This window comes from Phyllostomus discolor, chromosome 5, assembly GCF_004126475.2.
Source record: "Phyllostomus discolor isolate MPI-MPIP mPhyDis1 chromosome 5, mPhyDis1.pri.v3, whole genome shotgun sequence".
Lineage (NCBI taxonomy): Eukaryota > Metazoa > Chordata > Mammalia > Chiroptera > Phyllostomidae > Phyllostomus > Phyllostomus discolor.
Window position 1 is genome coordinate 149,039,089 of NC_040907.2, and position 22,612 is coordinate 149,061,700.

General features: G+C 39.8%; 1 protein-coding gene and 1 long non-coding RNA gene across 4 annotated transcripts in view; both read right to left on the reverse strand.

Annotated features, from left to right (window-relative positions):
* The window catches only part of TCTN3 (tectonic family member 3), a 33,690-nt gene that overhangs the window by 1,513 nt on the left and 9,565 nt on the right, over positions 1-22,612 (reverse strand). For 2 of the 3 annotated variants that reach the window (XM_036027068.1, XM_036027067.1), the window contains exons 10-13: positions 22,119-22,223; positions 21,348-21,442; positions 20,910-21,063; positions 17,732-17,869 (exon numbers count right to left, since the gene is read on the reverse strand). In XM_036027068.1, the coding sequence (XP_035882961.1) occupies positions 17,732-17,869; positions 20,910-21,063; positions 21,348-21,442; positions 22,119-22,223 (492 nt within the window). Of the gene's footprint in view, positions 1-11,240; positions 12,245-17,731; positions 17,870-20,909; positions 21,064-21,347; positions 21,443-22,118; positions 22,224-22,612 lie in introns of those variants that run through there. The other variant, XM_028512528.2, reaches the window with a different exon arrangement.
* Positions 3,382-10,730, reverse strand: LOC118500877. Its single transcript, XR_004903457.1, has 2 exons — positions 7,525-10,730; positions 3,382-6,386 (listed from the first exon to the last, which is right to left on the reverse strand). It is a non-coding gene; the product is annotated as an uncharacterized LOC118500877 (long non-coding RNA).

Consider the following 22,612-nt stretch of genomic DNA (forward strand, 5'->3'; position numbering starts at 1 on the left):
TCAAAGAGCCAAATGAAGACCAATTCATTTATTGCATTAAGTCCAATTTCCAATTCAGCCTGATTATTTGCATAAACATAACAGGAATCACAGATGATTATATAGGCTTTCTTAAGTATGCTTTGCTGGAATCTTATAAGGAATTTCCAGATTGAGCTTTAATTAGTCCCAGAGGGCAGAGAAGGCAAGCCACTTAGTTGCCGTCATGCTTTGCCTGCAATACCTGTAACTTTGGGTGAGTTCCTCAAGTTCTTGAGATGCTTCCTTGCCATTTCCCAGAAAAGCAACATTCATTCTTTACTTGGAAAGACTGCCATGAACCTTATGAATAAGCAAGGTACCAGGCCATCTCTCCAAGGGGTTTGAATTGGCTTCAAAGTCAATCTTCATTCTTTAAAGCTTTTGCTGACATCCAAAGTCTAGGCATGTCTCTCTCATACATGATATTCCAGTCAAAGTCTTTGGTTAATAAAACCATAATTGGAAACTGGCTATGTTTGTCCTGTTAGGAAGAAATCAGATTCCTATTGAACCTATGCAAACAAATAAATTGCTATGGATATAATACTATTCACTCCTTAAGAGTTGCCAAATTCCAGAGGGATCAGGTAGGGAGAAATATATAAATGCCTCAATACTGCTCATGAAAGTATAACTTATAAAACTGCTTTAAGAAAAAAACAAGTTCCCTTATATCTGAAAAACAAAGGATTAAAAATTAGCAATGTTTTCAACAAAAAGTTACAAAAACTACAATCTTCAGTTTATTGTGTCTCATAATCAATTTTTGTTTAAGCTGATTATTTGCCAGTAATTCTATAAATCCAGTTATTCCACAGAGTTCTAGTAATCTTCACCCAGTTCAAAAATAGGATCTGAAAATTTTCATTAATATGTAATTTAGAATAAGTCAGATACCTTTCCATGGATCTTTCTGAAGATGTAACGTACTTATAAATGCATCAGGGTAAAACAATGACTGTCTCTAAATGACAAAAATAATTTCAAATGACATGGTTATAGAAATGATTATAATGCAATTGACAAAGGAATTTGCTTTCCTGTAACAACATTTTAAGATAACAATTAGAATTACAAATTAAAGTATATCAGAAGTTTGTAGACTTGTTACTGAACCCAACCAGTGGTTGAGGGTTGGGGTCCTACCACTCATCATCTATCAGGCAAATCTCCAAAGACTGAGAGTTAGTGGAAAAGAAAGGAATATTTTATTTAATGGCAAATTTCTGCTTAAATATCTGGGTAACAAAAGTAAGGGGAAAGAAAGTCAGAATATAACATCAAAAATAGTTTTATTACAGCTACTACATAAGTTTGAGAACTGAAAATAACACAAGGACAAAAATCCATTCACAATGCTATTATCAAGGTCTTTGGAAATAATGACAAGCTTCTGCCTCAATGACTGTTCCCTCTTAAGACACCCAAAGAAAAATCACCCTGTCACTCTCTGCCAGCTCAGTTCAAGGTTGCACCTAGAACCTCTTCTCCCACCCAAAGGTATCATAAACGTAGGTGGCTTAGCTGGTCTCCAATCACTGTCCAGTGTCAGGCATCTTTGAGTCTGTGCCCGTAGGCCTCTGCTCACAGCCCTGCACTGGCCACTGTTGTCAGGCCTGCTGGTGACCACTGACATGCCCCCTACCCAGGGGAGGGGGAAGAACCAACTGAGTCTTTGCTTTCTGACACACTCCATTTCAAACGTCCTCTCCCAGAATTTCATGCACACTGGAAGCCAGTGGGAGTGCCAGCCTTCCAATCAATGCAGGATAGTGCCAGCCATGCTTGCCTTTGCCCCTCTTCTGGCCACCATGTTTAGCAAGGGGGCAAAGTCTCCAGTCACACATGCTCAGTTCAGACCTCTTCCCAGTGTCCAGGGGTGTGTGTCCCCCATTACAGACTCTTGGAGATTTTTATATAATCTCTAGAACTTCCACTTTAAAAATAAAAATATGTGTACACAAATAGAACATAGTTATTATTTCTTTATTTGACAAAGCTTTTTATGTACTTTAAGCATATCAAATAGGTTTAATTAGTTCAACATTTCTTCCTCATAAGGAGAAAAAACAAATCCTCAAGGCATTCCAGGGACCCACAGGAATGACCTAAAGCCAATTCTAGGTCAAGAAAAAGTCTCTTAAAATTTAAGCCCTGGGAAGGTTGTCAAACATAATTGACCAAAAGATTATATATCATAATGAAACAATATTATTTATTTACCCAAAGTGATAGTAAACATATCAAACATAAATATATACTAGCAAAACTTTAGTTCTTATGATAAAGAATATGGGTTTTAAGGTAATCAAGTACCTGATTAACACAATATAACACGTAAGTATTTTAAAAAATATAGAATCTTTGCTTTCTAGGCAGGTACAGGAACAATATTTTTTTCCCTTTTAACAGACTGAAAAAGAACCAAACAAATTGTTTAATGGTTTATTTTTGATATTTAGATTCATTTACCTAATTAAATTCATTATTCAGCTAAATTATATAATTTCCTCTTAAGATTCTCGTTATAAACCTTCTTCAACTTGCACACGACTTTGTGTGATGTACACAGTCTTTCTGCAATTTACAGTCCCTTTTAGTTTGCTGCTGCTTAATTCATTCAGAAATAACCAACTTTAGAACAAGTGATTTTCTTTTTTTTCTTCAATAGGTGTTTTCATACTCTATACTATTACCAAACCATACAATTTCTTTCAAACAAAATTAGAATTTTTAATTCTTAGATACTTTGATTTTTAGTGACAACTAAAAGTAAGTAATTAGCATTCTTTAGAATACTTTTATGAATACATTTCATAACTTTTAGAAACAGCCCCCCATTGGCAAACACACTCACATTTTCAACAGTTCATACTTCAAATAAAGTATAAGATATATTCATTAACAGATCCAAATTTATTTTCTAGCTTCCCTGCAATAAGATGCCAAAGTAGGCCAGCTCAGATCAATGAATATTTCAGTATCCTATTATTTCAGAATATCTAGATATTTGATGATTTTTACCATTTAACCCAGAAAACTCTAAAGTTCCAAGTCACCAAAGACTTTGGAAAATTAGGTTTATTTATAATGATTACCGAAAAGCCTTATCAAAAACTTTTCATTTTAGTTATATCTATTTACTCTTAACAACTTTATAAGACTTTAAAATCAGTTACTACTCAAGTCATTTTCTTGACAAATTCTGTAAGAGATTACATGAACTTATTGCTGCAAACCCAGGCAAAACAAACATTTTATGCTAATAACCTTAAGAGATATCAATTAAGTTAAAACCAGCCTTAATATCAAATATTTTTCTATATGATGCTGAAAAAATATTTGAGATAGTTTTTTTTCCCATACACATAACAGGAGACAAGATTTTCTTTTTTTTAAAATATGTCCTTGACAACTTTAAGGAGCCTGGAGGAGAGGTGAGGGAGATATTGGACTTGTCTTGATTTAGCCACTTGAGTTATTTAAAAAGTTCCATTTTTTTTTCACATTGAGGTGGCATAGTTGCCCCAACTCCTTCAGCCTGCTCTGGGGTTGGCAGTAATTTTCCTATTGTTTCCAGGACTGCAGCGACTCCCGGACCTCTAGGAGGAGGATTTAGAGTGTATATAAAACTTATCTCCTCATTTTTTGTACTTTCTGAGTTTTACAGTCTGGGAGGGGAGTGAGATCTTTTCCTCTCTTTGCACTATCAATTTACATTCTGAGTAGAATCCTTGTGGTGTAACAATATGAAAGCTTGCATATAAGAAATCTTATTCTGTTTACCAAAACTTTGGCAAATGATTCTAATTAGTCATTGACTTAGCATAAGTTGACCAGTCACACAAGGCCCGTGGGTCAAATCTGGCCCTCCACCTTATTTTATTCGGCCTGGTACCTTATTTGTACCTGATGGCAGCACCAAGGTCCTTGCCCCTAGTTAAGGAGTAGTTACATTTATACAGTCCTAAAATTACATTCAGCCCTTTGAAGGCAACCTCAAGGCTGATGTGGCCCCCGGTGAAAATGAGTTTGACACCCATATTCTAAAAGGAGAGACTGGGACATTATTGCAAATGACTTTCACGATGTCTAAAAGGCACAAAGTCCAAATGGTAGAGTCAGAGGATTCACTGTATGCACAAAACAGCAAAGAGCAAGCCAAGTCCTTACAGGATAAGAAAGCAATCAAAGAACAACGGAAACCAAAGCTTCATTGCAGACAGACAAGAGTTCTCAGAGAGCCCCCAAACAGAACAGATGAGAGCTCTCAAACAGAACAAATACTCAAAACTGAGAAATCCGTAAGTCAAAACACCAAGTGTGCTCCAAGTCCCACACTGGGAGAACTGAGGTTTTCTTAGTTGCTGAGCAGTACCTACCACCATAGAGCACCTATTGATTTCTATAGCATCCCAGATAGTTGGGCACGCTGCATCACCTGAAGTCATGGTAAAGGCTGTTTCTTGTACAAGCAGGAACTGGAACTGCTGGTGTTTCCTATATGCTTATAAACTGTCAGTATGTGAGTTCTTTTTATCAGTTTGTTAGTGTATCTTATTCTAACTATTTCATGGTAAGTGAGAGTGGTACAAATTATTTATTCCTTGTTACATTCCCAGGATCAAACTGGATTTACAATTAAATTATAGAAACATAATCCTGAGTAATGAACTGAAGACTAGCTGGAGAGAAGCCTTATAACCAAGGACTTACAAAAGAAGCCACATTGAGACTGAGACATGGGAATAACACAAGTGTCAGAACAGTTGAGAGCATCCTCATTATGACCCTTGGACTGGAAAAGCTGTCATCTACTTTTCTTGGAAGCAGTATGGCCAAAGAGAAGAAGAATGTCTCTCAGATTTCAGCTTTGAGGAGTTCAGATTGCCAGAACTGGACTAGCACTTCTGAATTTCTGGGGATGTCAGGCCCTGTGGCTTCCTTGGGAAGCTGTGCACCAACCTCCATACCTCACCTTCATTAACAACCCCCACTCCCAATCCCACCGTCTCTGGGCTGATGGAGTCTGGGGCCACTCAGTTGTGCAGCTTAAATCCTGCCTCACTGTGAGGAGGGAGGGGAGCACTGGCAAGAGGTAGTTGTCCCCTCTGCAGGGGAAAAGGACTGCTTGGTCCCTGGTGATTCTGGGAAAAAGCCTGTCTTCTGCAGTTGCTCTCAACCCAAGACTAATAAATGTTGCCTAAATAAAGGTTGGAACCTGAGGTGGGGGAGGAGTGCTTTGTTGCTAAGGGGCACATGCGTGACACAGATGCCAATTGTGACACAGCTGCCAATTGTTGGCTCTTGCTCAGTAAGTGGGGCCAGCATCCCACTTGCTTGGGTCACTTGCTGTGCCTTGGACCTCTGCCTGTTGTGCCCAGGCTGCACCTCTGGGCCCCATGGCTCCTCTTCACATGGCAGCTGTTGTGGCTGCTGCTCCAGGTACCTCAGTCTCCGGAGTTAGCCCTAGACCCTGTCCTGGTGACCTCCGTTTCCCTGTGGGCTCACCAAGGCCTGGCCTGGATCAGCAAAACCTCGCATTTGAGCCTTCATATACCTCTGAAAATGCTGAACCTTTATCATCCCAACAGGAAGCCTCAGTTCTGCCTATAGAGTCCTCTGAGGAAATGGAACCTTCTCCAACCCATCAGAAGGCCCCAGCTCACCAACCAGAAACCCCTAATGCAAAAGAATCATCTTTAGTCCAGGAGAAGACATAGCTCAGCCTGTTGTGTCCCCTAATTGTTGAAATCTTCGTTAGTCTATTAAGAAGTTTTAGACCAGCATCCAACACCCCACCACCCTGAAGACATTGAAGCTTTAATCCAGCCAAAGAGCTTGACTCTGCCTCAGTTGCCTCTTGACAGTGTAGAACCTTCTCCAGTCCAGCAGAAGGGTTCAGTTCAACCTCCAAAATCCTCTATAAATGGTGTAGCTCAACATTCAACGTATCATGAGATGACAGTCTAAACTCTAGGTATGGGTGAAGCTCAGCATTCAGTGTTGCCTAATCAAATGTTATTAAATGTGGATCTTGGGGTCTTAAAAACATCAGAGCACCCTAAAGGGATTAAGCCATCTGTAACTGAAAAGAGGTCTCAGCTCACCCTGCAAAATCAACTGAAGTGAGAAAACCTCCAACCAAGCAGTGTGTCCCTCCAAAGAACATTGAGGAGATAAAAAAACATCTCTATCACAGCAAAAGACATCAGCTCAGCCTATACTGGAAGCTGACACTACAGCCCTGCAGGAGACTACAGACCCAACAAAACACTCTGAAGTGGTATTTCCACATCCAGAGCCTGTTCAGACTCCCCCGAATGAAGGCTCCACTGCAACCTTGTCTGAACTCACAGTTCAACCTTTGGAACTGAAGCTCACCATGACACCATAACCTGTGGTGAAGGAGGAACATCTAACAGTGTTGTAGCAGAGTACTGCTCCACCAAAAACCCTGAGGTACACTTCTGCCTCCAGAGTGGTATCAGGTTCAGCAGCCTACCTTGCCTGAAATCACAGTTCAACCTTTAGACCTGGAGTTCACTGTAACACCAGAACCACCTGTGGAAGCAGAACATCCTATAACCATGCAGGAGACCACAGCTTCTTCAAAACACTGTGAGTTGATACTTCCACATGCACAGACTGGGCAGACTAAGCAGCAAACCTTATCTGATCACAGTTCAAGCACAGGACCTGATGCTCCTCATAACACCATTACCTGTTGTGGTGGCTGAACATCCCACAGTCCTTCAGCAGACTACAGCTCCTCACAGCACCCTGTAGTGACATTCCCATATACAGAACCTGTTCAAGCTCAGCAGCTTAACTTGTGTGAAGTCACAGTTCAACCTTTGGACATGGATCTCATCATAACAGCAGAATCTACAGTGGAGGTTGAACATCCAACAGGCCTGCAGCAGACTACAGCTCCTCCAAAGCACTCTGAGGTGATACTTCCACATACACAGACTGTTCAGGCGCAACAGCTTATGTGTCTGAAATCACAGTTCGACCTTTGCACTGGAAGCTCCCCATAAACCCGAATGTACTGTGGAGGCTCAATATCGTACAGTGCTGCAGCAGACTACAGGTTCTTCAAAACGCCATGAGTGATACTTGCACATTGACAGCCTGCCAGGCTCAGGAGCCTACCTTGTCTAAAGCCACAGTTCAACCCTTGGACCTGGAGTTCACCATAACACCAGAACATACTGAGGAGGCTGAAATTCTATAACCTTTCAATTGACTACAGCTTCTGAAAACACTGAGGTGACACTTCCACATGCACAGGCTGTACTGGCTCAGCAGCCAGCCTTGTCTGAATCACAGTTGAACATTCAGACTTGGAGCTCACCATAAACATAACCTACTTGGATGCTGGACATTCTATAACCCTTGAGCAGACTACAATTACTTCAAAACACTGAGAGGTAATACTTCCACATTGAAAGTCTCTTAAGACTAAACAGCAAAGCTTGTCTGAAGTCACAGTTCAACCTCAGGACCTGGAGCTCACCATAACACCAGTACCTACTGTGGAGGCTGCACATCTTACAGCCCTGGGGCCCACGACAGCTCCTCCAAAGCACCCTGAAGTGACACTTCCACATCCACACACTGTTCAGGCTCAGCAGCCAACCTAGCATGAAATCACGGTTCAACTTTTAGACTTGGAGCCACCATAAACCCAGAACCTACCGTGGAGACTGAACATCCTACAGTCCTGCAGCAGAGCACAGCTTCTCCAAAACCAGGAGGGGACACTTTCAGATTTAGAGCCTGTTCAGGCTCAATAGCTAACAGTGAATGCAAAGTTCAACCTTGGACATGGAGCTCACTATGACACCAGAACCTACAGGGGAGACCCAACATCCTACAGCCCAGTGGCAGAATATGATGCTCCAAAGAATCCTGAGGTGACACTCTGACATTTAGAGCCTGTCTTGCTCAGTAGCTAAACATGTGTGAAGTCACAGTTCATTCCTTGGACCTGGAACTCACCCTAACACCAGAGTCTACTGTGGAGACTGAACATTCTACAGTCCCGCAGCACAGTACAGCTCCAAAACCCTGAGGTGACACTTTCACATCTAGACCCTGTTCAGGCTCAAGACTTAACATTGTGTGAATTCATAGTTCATTGTGGACCTGGAGTTCACCATGACACCAGAGCCTACTGTGGATGCTGAACATCCTACAGCCTTAAAGCAGACTGCAGTTCCTCTATAGCACTCTTAGGTGACGCTTTTCATATCCAGAGTTGTTCAGGCTCAGCAGCAAATCCTGTGTCAAGTCACAGTTCAACATGTGGGTCTGGAGCTCATCATGACACCAGAACCTACTTTGGAGGCTGAACATTCCACATCCCTGCATCAGAGTACAGCTTCTTCAAAGCACTCTTAGGTGACACTTCCACATCCACAGCCTGTTCAGGCTCAGCAGCCAACCTTGTGTAAAATCACAGTTCAACTTTGGACTTCGAGCTCGACATAAACCCAGAACCTACTGTGGAGTCTGTACGTACTACCACCCAGCAACAGACTATAGATCCTTCAAAGCACCCTGAGGTGACACTTTCGCATACACCAGCCTTCAGGCTCAGGAGCCAACCCTGTCTAAAGTCACAGTTCTACTTTTGGACCTGGAGCTCACCACACCAGAGCCCAAGTGCAGGCTGAACTTTTGGTAGCCCTGCAACTGAGTACAGCTCCTTCAAAGCACCCAGCAGTGACACTTCTACATCAAGAACCTGTTCTGGCTCAGCAGCCAACATATCTGAAGTCACAGTTCAACCTAAGGGCCTGGTGTTCATCATAACACCAATACCTATTGTGAAGGTTGAATATCCTACAGCCTGCAGCAGAATATAGCTTCCCCAAAAGACTCTGAGGTGACACTTCCATATTTAGAGCCTGTTCAGGCTTAGTAGCCAACCCTTTGTGATTTCCCAGTTCATCCTTTGGACCTGGAGCTCAACGTAACACCAGAACCTACTGTGGTGGCTGGACATCCTACAGCCCTGCAGCAGCGTACACCTTCTTCAGCAAACCCTGAGGTGATACTTCCATGTTTAGAGCCTGTTCAGGCTTAGCAGCCAATCTTGTCTGAAATCATTTCAGACATTTGGACCTGGAGGTCACCGTAACACCAGAACCTATTGTAGAAGCTGAAATACCCTATATCCCTGCAAAGGACTACATGAAAGTTCCTCATCCAGAGCCTGTTTAGGTTCAGCAGTCATCCTTGTCTGAATTCACAGTTAAACCTTTGGACCTGGAATTGATCAGAACTCAGCAGCCAGAGTCATCTGAGCAGGTCCTCCAACGACTTAACAGAATGCCACCATGAACATATGTGAGCTCTGTACCTGCAATAGTGAGACGCTGTCATGTTTTGGTCTCGACCCAAAACAGAGGCTCCACAAAGTGTCTGTACCAGAGGCCAACGCCTACAATGGCACCTTTGCTATCTTAAATGCAAGGGAACTCTATTTGTTACATTAATAAAGATACTTGGAAGTCATGCTGTTGGGCTGAAAACAAATCCTCAGTGAAAATAATCTGAGAGAATTATATAAGGATTCAACTGAAGGCCTACATCTCTCAAGTATTTAATTCTCAATTGTAATCCTGACAACTCTTGGAAGATTTGTATCTTTTTAAGTTGCCAGCATTACAATATTTAGACAACACAGGTAAAATATAGGAACAACACAAGTATCACAACAGTTGAGAGAATCCTCATGATGACCCTTGAATTGGAAAAACTACCTAGCCATTTGGCTTGCTGTCTATGCCAATTTAAAAATGAGACTGTCAGCAAGATAGTCAGACTGCATTGTGACAGCGAATGTCTGACACCCATTGTGATGAACAGCTATACTTAGAAAATACAGAAGGCTCTTTCATGGAAATATTACAAGGCCAAAGAATACCAGCACTGAGCTGATGACTGAGCCAGTGAGGGCATCCTCAGGCAAAAAAGGCGACCGCTTGTCAACCTTCATGATGAAGCTTCTCAGTGAGCAACGAGAAGTAAAGGTTTCCAAGCCCCAGTGGGATACAGAGCAATGGAAAAATGAGAGGACAGCAGCCCAGGGAGAACAGGAAGAGCAGGAGTCATGTGAGCTCACCGGAGTGCCAGGGTGTGGGTATGAGCACGATCTCGCCAGGGCAGTACCTGTGATTGCAGCAGCAGTGATTTTTATTTTAACTCTCTGTCTCATTGTGATTTGTCATGGAACAGCATCAAAGGAAGGTAAAGAAGGAAGCTCGAGGGGCTTTTTCTCAGTTCTCCGGCATGAGATGCTCACCAAAACGTGAGATGGAGGGCATTTTCTGGAAAAGACTTAGGGATATGTATGGACCTCACAACACCATATGCAAGAAAAATGTGGCCCAGAAGCTACATGACAAAGATTCATCTGATGAGGGTGAGCTTTTTGTCAAAATGGTGAAGGTTGAAGCCTCCACCTCAGTAGCCAGGAGCGCTGCTAAGAGACAGGTGAAGCAAGTGAAACATCACACCGCCACCCAGTGAATCCCATCCTCAGGCTACCTGCAAATTGTATTTGGAAATGTTGGCTCAGCATTGCTGACAAAAAACATATTTTCCGATTAAAATGTATAAATTCATAACCAACTTAGAAAATCTGGAATTTATTTATAAAAAATTGTATATTCTCATGTTTAAACTTCAGTCACCTTTCAAAGTACTCTCCACCTGATGCAACACACCTATTGAGGCGGTTTTTTCCACTGCTCAAAAAGCCCTTGAACTCAATAGATTTTGATGCCTTTCAGTGCATCTGCAGTTTTTTGTTTCACCACCTCCACATCGGCAAAACATTTCCCTTTGAGGATTTTTTTCATCCAGGGAAACAAACAAACGAAAAGTTTGCTCAGGGCGAGATCAGATGAATAGAGAGCGGGGCACAGGCTGTTGGTCGAAAACTGCTCAATACTTAGAGTGCTGGTGCACTGGGAAATCACCCATCATGAAATGGGCAACTGTGCTGAAAGCTTTCAAAAACAAAATTCACTGAAATCAAACGCACCCCACAATGCCAGCTGGTACACTGATACAGGTGGGTTCCTAGAACACTCACCTAGCGGGGAAGCCTGTACTACAAGGGGCCTGCCCTCTAGAAGATAATTCTGGGTTTTTTTAGTTTCCCCCTCATAATAATAAATGCTATTATACTATACAGGTATTTTTTAAAAAGAACCCCTCATGTATATAGAAAAATAATCATGAGGCAAACTACCTATCGGTTAACTCCTGTGTACCGCTAGAATTACTATAACTGAGCTCTCAATCAGTTTTACTTCTCTACCACAGTGAAGGGAAAGGAGAAAACGAGTGGTAAAATCACTTGTGAGTAGGAAAGGAGGCTGGGATTCCACATTCATTTTGAAAACTTTTCATGGAAAGAACTGCCATCCTCACTCAGGCATGGGAACGTTGTGACCCAAGGGAGTAGGATGGAACCAGATAAAATACATAGCCAGTAGTTTTCTATTCTCAACAGTCAGCTCCTTTCAAGCCCAGAGGGCAGCACTTTCCAAGTTCATGTGGGGAGCAGTAGGAACATGTTCCTTTTGACGTCGCCCAACTGTGCCTGTGAGCAGAGGGATGAAGACCGTGCAAACCTTTGGTCAGGCACAACACAACCTGAAGGACTGGAGGAAGAGCTCTTCGTGTTTTTTCCTGCCTGAGGAGTATAGAGCTTAAGGTGTATCTGGTGTTCTGTAGCTTACATATTCAGTTTTTTGGAGCAAATCATTTTCAGTTGACATTACTGAAGCATGTTCTAAGTTCTAAGCAGAGGGCTAGGATGAATAAATTACCTTTATTACCTTTCCCTCATGTACAAAGGTTCCTTCAGTTAGGTCCTCTATTATCCTAAATGCCTTCTGGTCATTAGCCAACATAAGTAGGCTGCCGTAGGACTTCCCATAGGGAATTTTAAAACGTGATTTTCTCCTTTCGTTACTTAGCTGAGAACTCCGAGTAGTAAGAAACACAGGATAAGGATGGGAGAGACTGAGCCTTTTTGAGAGTGCACTCCTTTGCTGAATGCCACTTTGAACGGAAAGAAGAAATCAAATGGCAATTTCCAGTCGATTCTGGGTTGGCCCCGTGGAGGCTCTGGCTTCTGGGTAATGTCCACAAAGGTCACAATAGTTGTCAAAGCCACTTCTGTTACTTTGGAATCCTGCAGGAAAGAAGTCCATGACAGGTCAGCACTTAGTACCAACTCAAATAGCCCTCCACTTGACAACTTATTACTTCCCTGCAAAAAGACCAAAAACAAATTGCTGTAAGCAAGATATACCTTTTTCTCATATTGGTCCTATGCAGTTTTCTATGAGATACAGAAAATTAATTTCTTAGCAGCAGTCCTTGACACCAGCACTGGGAACAGCTAGCGCCTACCTAAAGACCGACTAGCTTCCCCCAACTGGGAGCTGCCTGGTATCAGAGAGGCCAGATAGCAAAACTATTTACGACATGCTCAGCAGCTCTACCTTATCAGGTCCAAGAAGCTTCCCGGCTCTGAAACAGTACACATGCACTGGTGGAAGTAGGAGTGGCAATTCCATTCTTTATTCAGTGGTACAAAGAAACTAGAAACTTCATGGAAGAAGCAAAGAACTCAGAAATGGAAGTTAAAAAAAAACCCATTAGGTTCACAGAATCTCAGGATTAGAAAGGATCCTCCCAACCACCCACTAGTTCAAGCCAAATAAAACAGATGCTCCCAGGAGAAGGCGCCTTGTCAAGCTGGCCGAAGGGTCTGATCGAACAGAGATAGCTTCTGGTAGATGTGGCTGCAGCCTGATGGCCGGAATTGCCAGACATGTGGGAGAGACTTCTCACATTGAAGAAAAAACTACCAAATGAGCACAATAAGTAAACTCAGAGGAAATAGAGACAAGGAAAGATGAAGATAAAATGTTAATATCTTAAAAGATATATAAGAGTATAATGAAACAGAGAAAAACGAAGAACTCTTAGATATTAAAAATGTAATGCCAAAATAAAAACTTCAGTAAGAAGGTTAATAGACAAAGTTGAGGAACTCTTCTAGAAAAAACCAAAAAGCTAGAGAGATAGATAATATGAGAGAAATGAAAAGTAGGTAATCAATTTAGTGACCCTGTAACAGATTAATAGGAGTTCAGAGACTCTCCAAAAAGAGAGAACAGAGAAAATAGTGGGGAGGAAATTGAATGTGTAATACTAGTAGAAATTTCTCAGAATTGAGTTTTCAGAGTAAAAAACCCCCCAGATTGTTTGGTATGATGAATGAAGAAAAAAACCTACTTGAGGCATAATATGTTAGAAGCTTCAGACTACTAGGAGTAAATTGGAGATCTTAAAAGGGTGCTTGAACAGCAATATTGGAAACTAGAAGACAATGCAAGGATGCCTTCAAAATTGCGAGTGAAAATCATTTTCAATTTAGAATTGTATACCTACTCAAATGATAAATTATGAATCATGATAATGATGATGATAGTGGTTGAATGAAGCTGTCTTTAGACATGTAAACTAAAGGAAAAAATGTAGTTTAAATGTGCTTATTTTCAAAGATGTTATTAGAATTTGAAGTCTACCAAAACAAGAGTAAATCGAGGAAAAGGAAAAAACAGTGTTCAGTAAACAATGAATCTACCACAAATAAGAAGCAAGAGGAATTCCCAGGATGACAGTAAAGAAAAGTCCACTAACAACTGCTGGGCAGTAAACAGTCCACATTGCATCAGGTTATGGAGGTCTCCATAAAGAAAATATGTAGGAAAGGTAGAGCTGATAACATTACATGGCGAGTTTAAGTGCTTGAAAAACTGCATTGAGAAGTTTTACACAGCTGTTGGACACTGAGAAGTCTTAGCCATCAGCTAAAAGAAAATGAAAAATGAAATGTGAGGTAATTATTAATTTCAGAATGAAAAGTTTCACAAAAATGTAACTCCTTGCCTCAACATGAATATTTATATAATCATAATATTGAAACACCCAATATTTATTTAATAGAACATTTTGATATAACTACCTTGAGACAGTAACGGAAGGGTAAGAGAGACTAATAGATCTCAACTCACCTGCTAAAACAGGAAGTCAATAGATTATCTATAAAGTCCTGATTCCAGAGATAACTGAATAAAATAATGTTTAGAAATTGAGGTAAATACCTCAATTTCTTCTTTTCCAGAAGAAAAGAGTAAAAGAGTTTAACAGGTAATTTTTAGAGATCAGGATGGTAAGGAGGATTATAAGACATTTTTATAAGAGATCCTCTTCTGGCATTTTTTGCCTTTAAAAAATATATATTTGCTATTTTGATAAATTATATGACTATTAATTTGAGAAATTTCACCATTATCTAGCGTTAGCCTAATCTGCGAGGGAACTTGGAAACACAAGGTAGGCTTCACAGTCCCAGCAACTTGTGTTGTCCCCACCCAAGGAAAGGGAGTGGGGCTTTCATATTCCTTTGCCCATAAGTCACAGGTTAAGGGCCATCTAGGACATGGATATTTCCAGGCATTCCACATGGGTTCCAGTAGTTGGAGGACATCTCTTCAAAACAAACAAAACACAAAAGGGGAAAACCTTAGGAGAAAAAAGTAGGGGAGGGAAGCTGGAGATGCAACATACAAGAGTTACTGCAGAAAGCAAAATTATACTTGGTAGTCAACAGGGTATCATATATAAGATATAAAAGAACTCAATGAAATGCCCCAACTAAAAATGTATCCATCATCTTTGACTCATTCTTCCTCAACCTCCACATCCAAGCAGTCACCTTCTATAGGTGACACCCCTGAATCTTCTGAACTCTGCCTGCTTTCTGCAGCCCTCACAGCCTCCTCCTGGGCCCAGGGCAATGTCTACTTTATCATGCTGTACCTAGCACCAAGCATGGTACTTGGCACAGAGTAAGCACTCAAAGATTTTACTTTTGACAAATGAGCAGAGGTATTTTTGGAGACAGAGAATAGAAAGTAACAAGAAATAAATCACATGGTAGAAAGTATGCTATAGCTATTTAAGAGTCAGCAATTATAGATCACTTTGACCCCTTAACCTTACCTCCACACTGTAATTAGGATTCCTAAAGGCTGTGCTTCATTTCTTCATGTATTTATTTATTAACTAACATTTCAAATGAAATGCTTATTCTTCATATATTAAACAAAACTGCCTCTGCCCTGGCCACATGGCTTAGTTGTTTGGAGTGTCTTCCAGTACACCAAAAGGTTGTGGGTTCGATCCTCGCTCAGGCACATACCTAGGTTGTGGGCTTGATCCATGGTTGGGGCACATAAAGAGGCAACTGATCAATGTTTCTCTCTCTGTCTCCATCCCTCCCACTTCCTCTCTCTCTGAAATCAATAATTAAAAAAATATATCCTCAGGTGAGAATTAAGAAAAAGTATGTATGTATGTGTTCCTTCGTGCCTCTTTCAAGTCTATTTCCCGTCCCTCTCACAGGCAACCACTTTCCGACTTCTGTCACTAAAGATCAATTTTGCCTATTTTTATATTTCATAAAAATGGAATCTTACAGTGTACTTTTAAATATGTTTGGCTTTTTTCACTCCAGACAAATGTTCTTGCAATTTATCGCTGCTGTTTTGCATACCAGTAATTCATTGTTTTATTGCTGTGTAGTATTCCATTGTGCGAATATTCAGCAATTTGCTCACTCTCTTGATGATGACTATTTGAGATGTTTCTAGTTTTGTGCTGCCATTAATAAGGCTTCTATAAACATGCTGGTACATGTTTTGTTTTGGGCATGTGTTTTAATTTCTTTTGGTTAAACATGCAGGAGTAAAATTGCTGGGTCATAGGGAAGATGAATTTGTAAAGACCAACAGGTTGTACCATTTTTTATTCCTACCACCGATCTATGAGAATTCCAGTTGTTTTACATTCCTGCACCGTTTAGTGTTACCAATCTTTATTTTGGCTATTCTCATGAATATTCTATTGATAGTCTAGTGAGTGGTGTCTTGTGGTTTTAATTCTGTATATCCCTAAGGACTAATGATATTCAGTACCTTTTATGTTTATTAGCCTTTTGTGTATCATTCAAATCCTTTGCCCACTTTTAAGATTCTTCTGTCTTCACATTACTTATTTGTAGATATTTTTAATTCTGGACATGGAATTTGTTCCCAGATAATTTGTTAACAAATATTTTTTCCCAAATTATATTCTGCCTTTTCCTTTTCATAATGGTATCTTTTGATGAGCAGAGATTTAATGATTTTTGTTTCCTGTCCAAGAAATACTTGCCTACTTCAAATTTGCAAAGATACTGTCCTGTGTTTCTTTTAGAAGTTTTGTGACTCTGGATTTAAGGTCAGTATATAGGTCTACAACCCAGGCATGTGTACTTTTTTGTGTATGGAACTAACTGATTTTCCTCATTATGTTTATCTAGTAGTTCCAGTTTTATCCAGTTGTTCCAAAACCAGTTGTTTAAAAGGAAATGTCTCCTTCCCATTGAATTGATTTGTGGATCTATTTTTAGACTCTTTATTCTATATCATTGGTCTGTTTATCTAGCCTATACCAATACCACACTGTATGAGAGTTAAGAGTAAATCTTAAAATCAGCAAAGTCAGTCCTTCAAATTTGTTGTTCTTTTTCAAAATTGTTTTGGGTTTTTAAGTCCTTTATAGTTTCATGTAAATTTTAGAATCAGCTTATCAATTTCCACAAAAATTCCAGGTAGGAGTTTTTTTGGGGGGGTTTGTATTGAATCCACAGATCCATTTGGGGGTATCTTAATTTTGACATTTCTACTTCATGAACATGGTATATCTCTCAATCATTTATTTAGGTCCCCTATAATTTCTCTCAGAAATGCTTTATAGTGAAGAAGTCTTCTACTCCTTTTGCTAAATTTTTTCCTAAGTATTTCACGTTTTTAATGCTAGTGTAAATGAAACTGAATAAATTCACTTTTATAATAACATCTAGTTATTTTTAGATGTTTTCCTAGTGACTTTTTCCCCTGTTGACTTTAAGTTTATCACAAAAGCGGTAAATTATATTGTGAAGAGTTAAAGAATACAGATAAGTGAAAGTAAGAAAAACACTCTATTTCCATCACTAAGAATACCACTATTAACATCTATGTCTTTATACATAAAAGACATTGTATATATAATATGCATTGTATATGCATTGCATATATGATAAAGATATCATATCAGAGAGGCTGCTTCATAATTTACTTTAAAAAAATTAACCTCTACCTTTTCGTGTTAGTGATATTTCTATCTAAAACATAGTCCATACTCAAAGTTTTCCCAACTATCCCAAAATGTGCTTTATGATTGTTGAAATCAGAATCCCAGTCCAAAAACATGAACTGTATCTGTCTGTTATGATAATTTAAAAGAAATTAACCTATACTTAGGAATTAAGTATAGGTTCAGGAATTAAAAAAAAAAGAGGAAAAAGGATATAGATGTACTCACCATGACAACATGCTAATTTCAGTAACCAGGCAGGAAGGATCGACATGAAAGTTAATTATGTCTGCTCACTCTAACCAAACATTGGCTGGTAGCATTAATTGGCTCTCAGAAGTCAAAAATTATACAGTCATCAAATGGTTGATGAGACAATGTAGGCCTTGCAAGGATTAGTGGTCCTTTACGAGTCATGACTTACCTTTATGGACTGACACTGGTACAAGAAGCGTGCTCCTGATACATGAGCTTGTGGGTTGGACTGGAGGCCTATATATGCCCACAGTACCTGGATCTCCAGGGAAACTGGGATGGCACAGCAGGACACACAATGTGTAGCCTGCAGAAGAGGAAAGAAGTGTCTGCTTGAATTGAGGTGGTTTTGCCTATAATCAGTCACCGTGCATTAAGTACCCTCGTTTCTTAAACACTGTACAATAACAGAGAAGGCCGCGTGGCTTAGAGAATGCAAAAGTTCACCATAAACCATATTATTGTCCTTGGTCTTAGGAAAATTAATATTCCAAAATGGAAATTACTAATATAGAGATGATAGAATGTGAGCCCATTTACAATGTTTACAAGAAGTGTTCCATGAGTGGTGCATAGTCAGTACTGTGGAATACCAGAAGAAACAGCCATTTCTGGTTGAGGACAGAACTGAGATGAGTAATATGTGACTGGAGAAAATGGTGACTAAAGGAAAATTCAGGTGGAGAGATGACATATAGAAAGGTACAGAACTAGAAAAGCACATGATGCCATGGAGGAACATTCACTGATTAATGTGAATAGCAGTTACTGAGTGTCTCCTCTGTACTTGGCATGTACCCGGCAATGGCCTTGAGCAGACACTTGACTGGAGCAAAGGACTTGAACACAGGAGCAGTGAAAGGTTAAGGAAGAAGACATTTCAGTATTAGTCTGAACCAAGTAGTCTGACCCTGGGAGGATTAATTCCATAATGCAGGAAGGATTGATGGAAGTGAGGACTTTAATCAGAAAGTTACTATAACTTAGCAGATACAAACTATCCTCAAATATGCTTCGTGCTTTTCTAGCTTCATACTTTGTTATAGTAAGGCTCAGATACAGGCAAAAACATGTATAAATGAGGAACAGGAGAAGACAGACCATGTTTATGTTTACTAAGGAAACTGTCAAAACTGTTTTCCAAGTGGCTCACCATTCTGCTGTCCCACAACAGTGTCTGAGGGTTCCAGACACTGTCGCCACCTCCTTGCCAACACAAGCTATCCATCTTTTTAACTAGAGCCATCCCTGTGGGTGTGAAGTGGTATTGCATTGTGGTTTTGCAATTCTTTAATGGCTAACGGCTAACGATGCTGAACATCTTTTCATGAGTTTGTTCTCAATACTCTTAAACATTTTTCTTTTCATTTAATCTACATTTGTAGATTTAGGTTTATAATCTAAAATGTAGATTTTTCCATGTTGTCAAATGTCCTTGAAAATGTGATTTAAAAATCACATTTGAGAACAAAGAGTAGTTCCACTATAATCTCAATCCAGCTCCTTCCTATATTCAGCCATAGAGAACCAAAAATCCACAGTCCTTCATATGGATTTGACGCTTAAGAAAACTCAATCTGACTTCAGTGCCTAAAGGCTGGATCAAGAACATGTGTTTACTTATCTCCCAAATCTCCTTAAAAGGAAAGAAGTCATAATAATGCTGAGAAAGGGAAAAATGGCACTTTAAAAATGATCTCTAAGGAGAAAGGTATTTCAAAGTCTGAACTAAAATTCCAAGGTAAAAAAAAGTTAATAAATTTCACAATATAAAAACCAACTTCTGCATGGCAAAAAACACCATCAACAAAGTCAAAAGACAAATGACAAACTGGGAAAAAATATCTGCAAATTATACCATTGAAAAGAGCTGATTTCTCAAATACACAAAGATTTCCTATATGTCATAAGACCAGTGGTTCAATAAAAATGGGCAAGGGATATAAATAGATTATAGTGAAGAAAGTACAAATTGTTCAACCATATGTCAAGATATTCAACCTTATTCAAAGAGAAAAATAAAACTACACTAGGATGCTATTTTTCACTTACCAGATGAACAAAGATTAAAACATTTGAAAACACAGCACTGATGAAGGTATGAGGCAACAAGCAGTCTCACAGATGGATGGCAGGACTGCACACTGGTGCAGCCTGCATAGAGAATGAATTGGCAATACTTAGTGAAATTTTAAATGTATATACCCTTTAATCTAGAAATTCTCCTTCTAGGATTTATCACATAGGTTTATTCTCCCATGTATGAAGTGAGACCTGAATGAGGTTATAAAAATGCCACAGTGTATAACAGGAAAAGATTGAAAACAACCTGGGTGTCCAAAAATAAAACAGGTGAAATATATGGTTCATCTGTATACTAATGGGATATTATACAACCATACAATGCAAAGGATGGGGGGCTTACTATGTAACAAGTTAAAAAAAGCGAGGTACAGAACAGTGTTTATAATTCATCATTTGGATAAAAAAGAATATGAGCATTTACCTATGTGGGCATACATTATCTGTGGAAGGAAAGAAACGAGTGACTTTGTCTCTATGAAAGGGAAGAGCTGCCTGGGAGAGAGATTTTTATTTTGCACTTTTTGAATTTCAGACCAAGTATATGTATTTCTTATAAAGAAAAATAAATCATTTAATTTTTTAAATAAAAAGAAGTAAAATTAAAGGTATGGCTGACGAAGGTGAGGAGGTGGAGGGCAGGCACGAGAGGAAGAAGACAGGACCTGAATGACTGAGGTTCAGCAGACCTCGCTTCAGCGTACAGACGAGACACCCGCCCGCTGCACACGGGTCTGACGGGCATCCGGGAAGAGGAAAGACGGAAGCGGATGGATGAGGCTGCTTCCGGGGCAGGGGTCGCTGAGGTGTTTACTTTGCCTGTAGTACCGTTCTATGTAGTTTGAATTTTTGGCCTGGTAATGCATTTTCATTAAATGTAAATGTAAAAATATAAACTTTTGTAACAACAGAAAGAACACAATTTCAACCTCAAAGAATGAATCTGGGCCAACCAAACATTCAAGATTATAAGAGAATATTTGAAATATATATGAAATATATTTAATTTCATTTTCTCTTACTACGAGTTAGGTTGATTTTGAATTGCAGAGCAATCTCTAGATTTTCTACATCCAAATTTTTCTCCTCATAAGGAAAATAAGTTAGGTATAAACCTAACCTGAAATGACATCAAATGGGCATGATTTCTTATATTCTTATGACAGCCACATTATCTATGGAAATAGGGCCGGTTTTAATTTCAGTATTCACAAGAAAAGGGGGAAGTGAGTGTCGGTCAGAATGGGTTTGTTTTGTCTCCTTACCGAAACACTGCAGTTCCTGCTGAGGATCCTGGTCCACTCTCCCTTCTGGGCTGGGTCAGCATTACCGAAGATGGCAACATGCTCTGGTCTGGGCCTTCCATGAAGAGTCTGGTACGTCTCCTGCTGCAAGTGGCTGCAGCCCATCTTTTTCAGCCTGAAATTAAACATCATGGAGTCTGGAGTCCAATGCTAAGATAATAGTAACCACATTGGTGTATTAATCTAAATATTAGAAATAATAGTATAAAATAAATTGGAGTAAAATAATCCTCAGGAGGTTTAGAGGACTGTCAGAAACTCTTAGTAACATTACTATTATTTAGATTATAAGACAATTTCTAATTAGCAATCTCTGAACTCTCAAAATATAAAAGTTGCCATATCGACATAATCGTTAGAGACAAAATTGTGGGAAATGATGCAGAAGCAATGAATTACCTGAGCCTGCATCCAGACATCGCATTCACTCCAAACTGTACTTCAGGTCTCCTAACAGAGCAAGTTCCATCACCTTGGCTTTGCAAAAGGGTCATCTGAGGTGAAAAATGATGGTCAAGGAGATCATAACAGAAAAAGGGGCAGACTGGAAAATTTATGATCTCATTGTTTCCTTAACATTATATTTTATTAATACTGTGGTATCGTTCAAATTACAATTTGGTTCCTTCATCTAGTAATTAAAAAACACAAGAGATGGCCCTGGCTGGTGGGGCTCAGTGGATTGAGTGCTGGGCTGCAAACCATAGGGTCACTGGATCCATTTCCAGTCTAGGGCACAAGCCTGGGTTGCAGGCCAGGTCCCCAGCAGGGAGTGCACAAGAGGCAATCACACATCGCTGTTTCTCTTCCTCTCTTTCTCCTTCTTTTCTCCTCTCTAAAAAGAAATAAAATCTCAAAAAAAAAAACAAAAAACCAAAACACCCACACACAGAGTTAAGTGTTTTTCCAAAAGTGGTTAACTACACACTAGCATATAAATACCTCATTAAAGCAAAAATCAGTCACAACTTTCACTTTTGGCCAGTCTTTCATAAGTTTTAGAGCCTTTGGTCACATCAACATTTGAGAACACAGTCTATGAATGGCTTGGTTAAGGAAATCCTGGATACCTACAAAAGCGGGAACCACAGAATAGGATAATCCAAAAGATCAGCAGCTGCAGCTTTTCTCATTAGGCTGCAACAGGCCACTCCGTTCTGAAAAGGATACTGAGTGACTCACATCACCAGTTAGAGCCAGGAGTGGCTTCCCAAAAATATAGCCAGGATTCCCACTTCTAGGAGCAGGGAGAGAAGCAGCTGTGCTCTGAGAAGCCTGCAGAGAGAGTAAAAGAAAGTCACTTATGGAGAAGAGCATGCTGCCCCACCTTCTACTGCTTGGCTTCACTCCCTGCCTTAAGGCACCGCTGTAAGTTAGCTGCACTGGACGATCTGGCTTCCTTTGCAAAAACTTCTACTCCAATGACTTTTCTTTTTTCTCCCCCCAAAGTAAATCCTGAATGATCTATATTGAAAGTCACTATGTGCTACTCTACCAAGAGTTACAAATAAGGATCTATATGAGCCCTGTTCCTCAAAAATTGCTATCAATTTAGGGCTATGTTCACCGTGGTTGAAATGAGAGGAATTTATGTGTAATTTATAAGTATATATTAATTAACTGTAGATGTTCCAGAGATGAACTCTGAGAGACATGAGACTTGG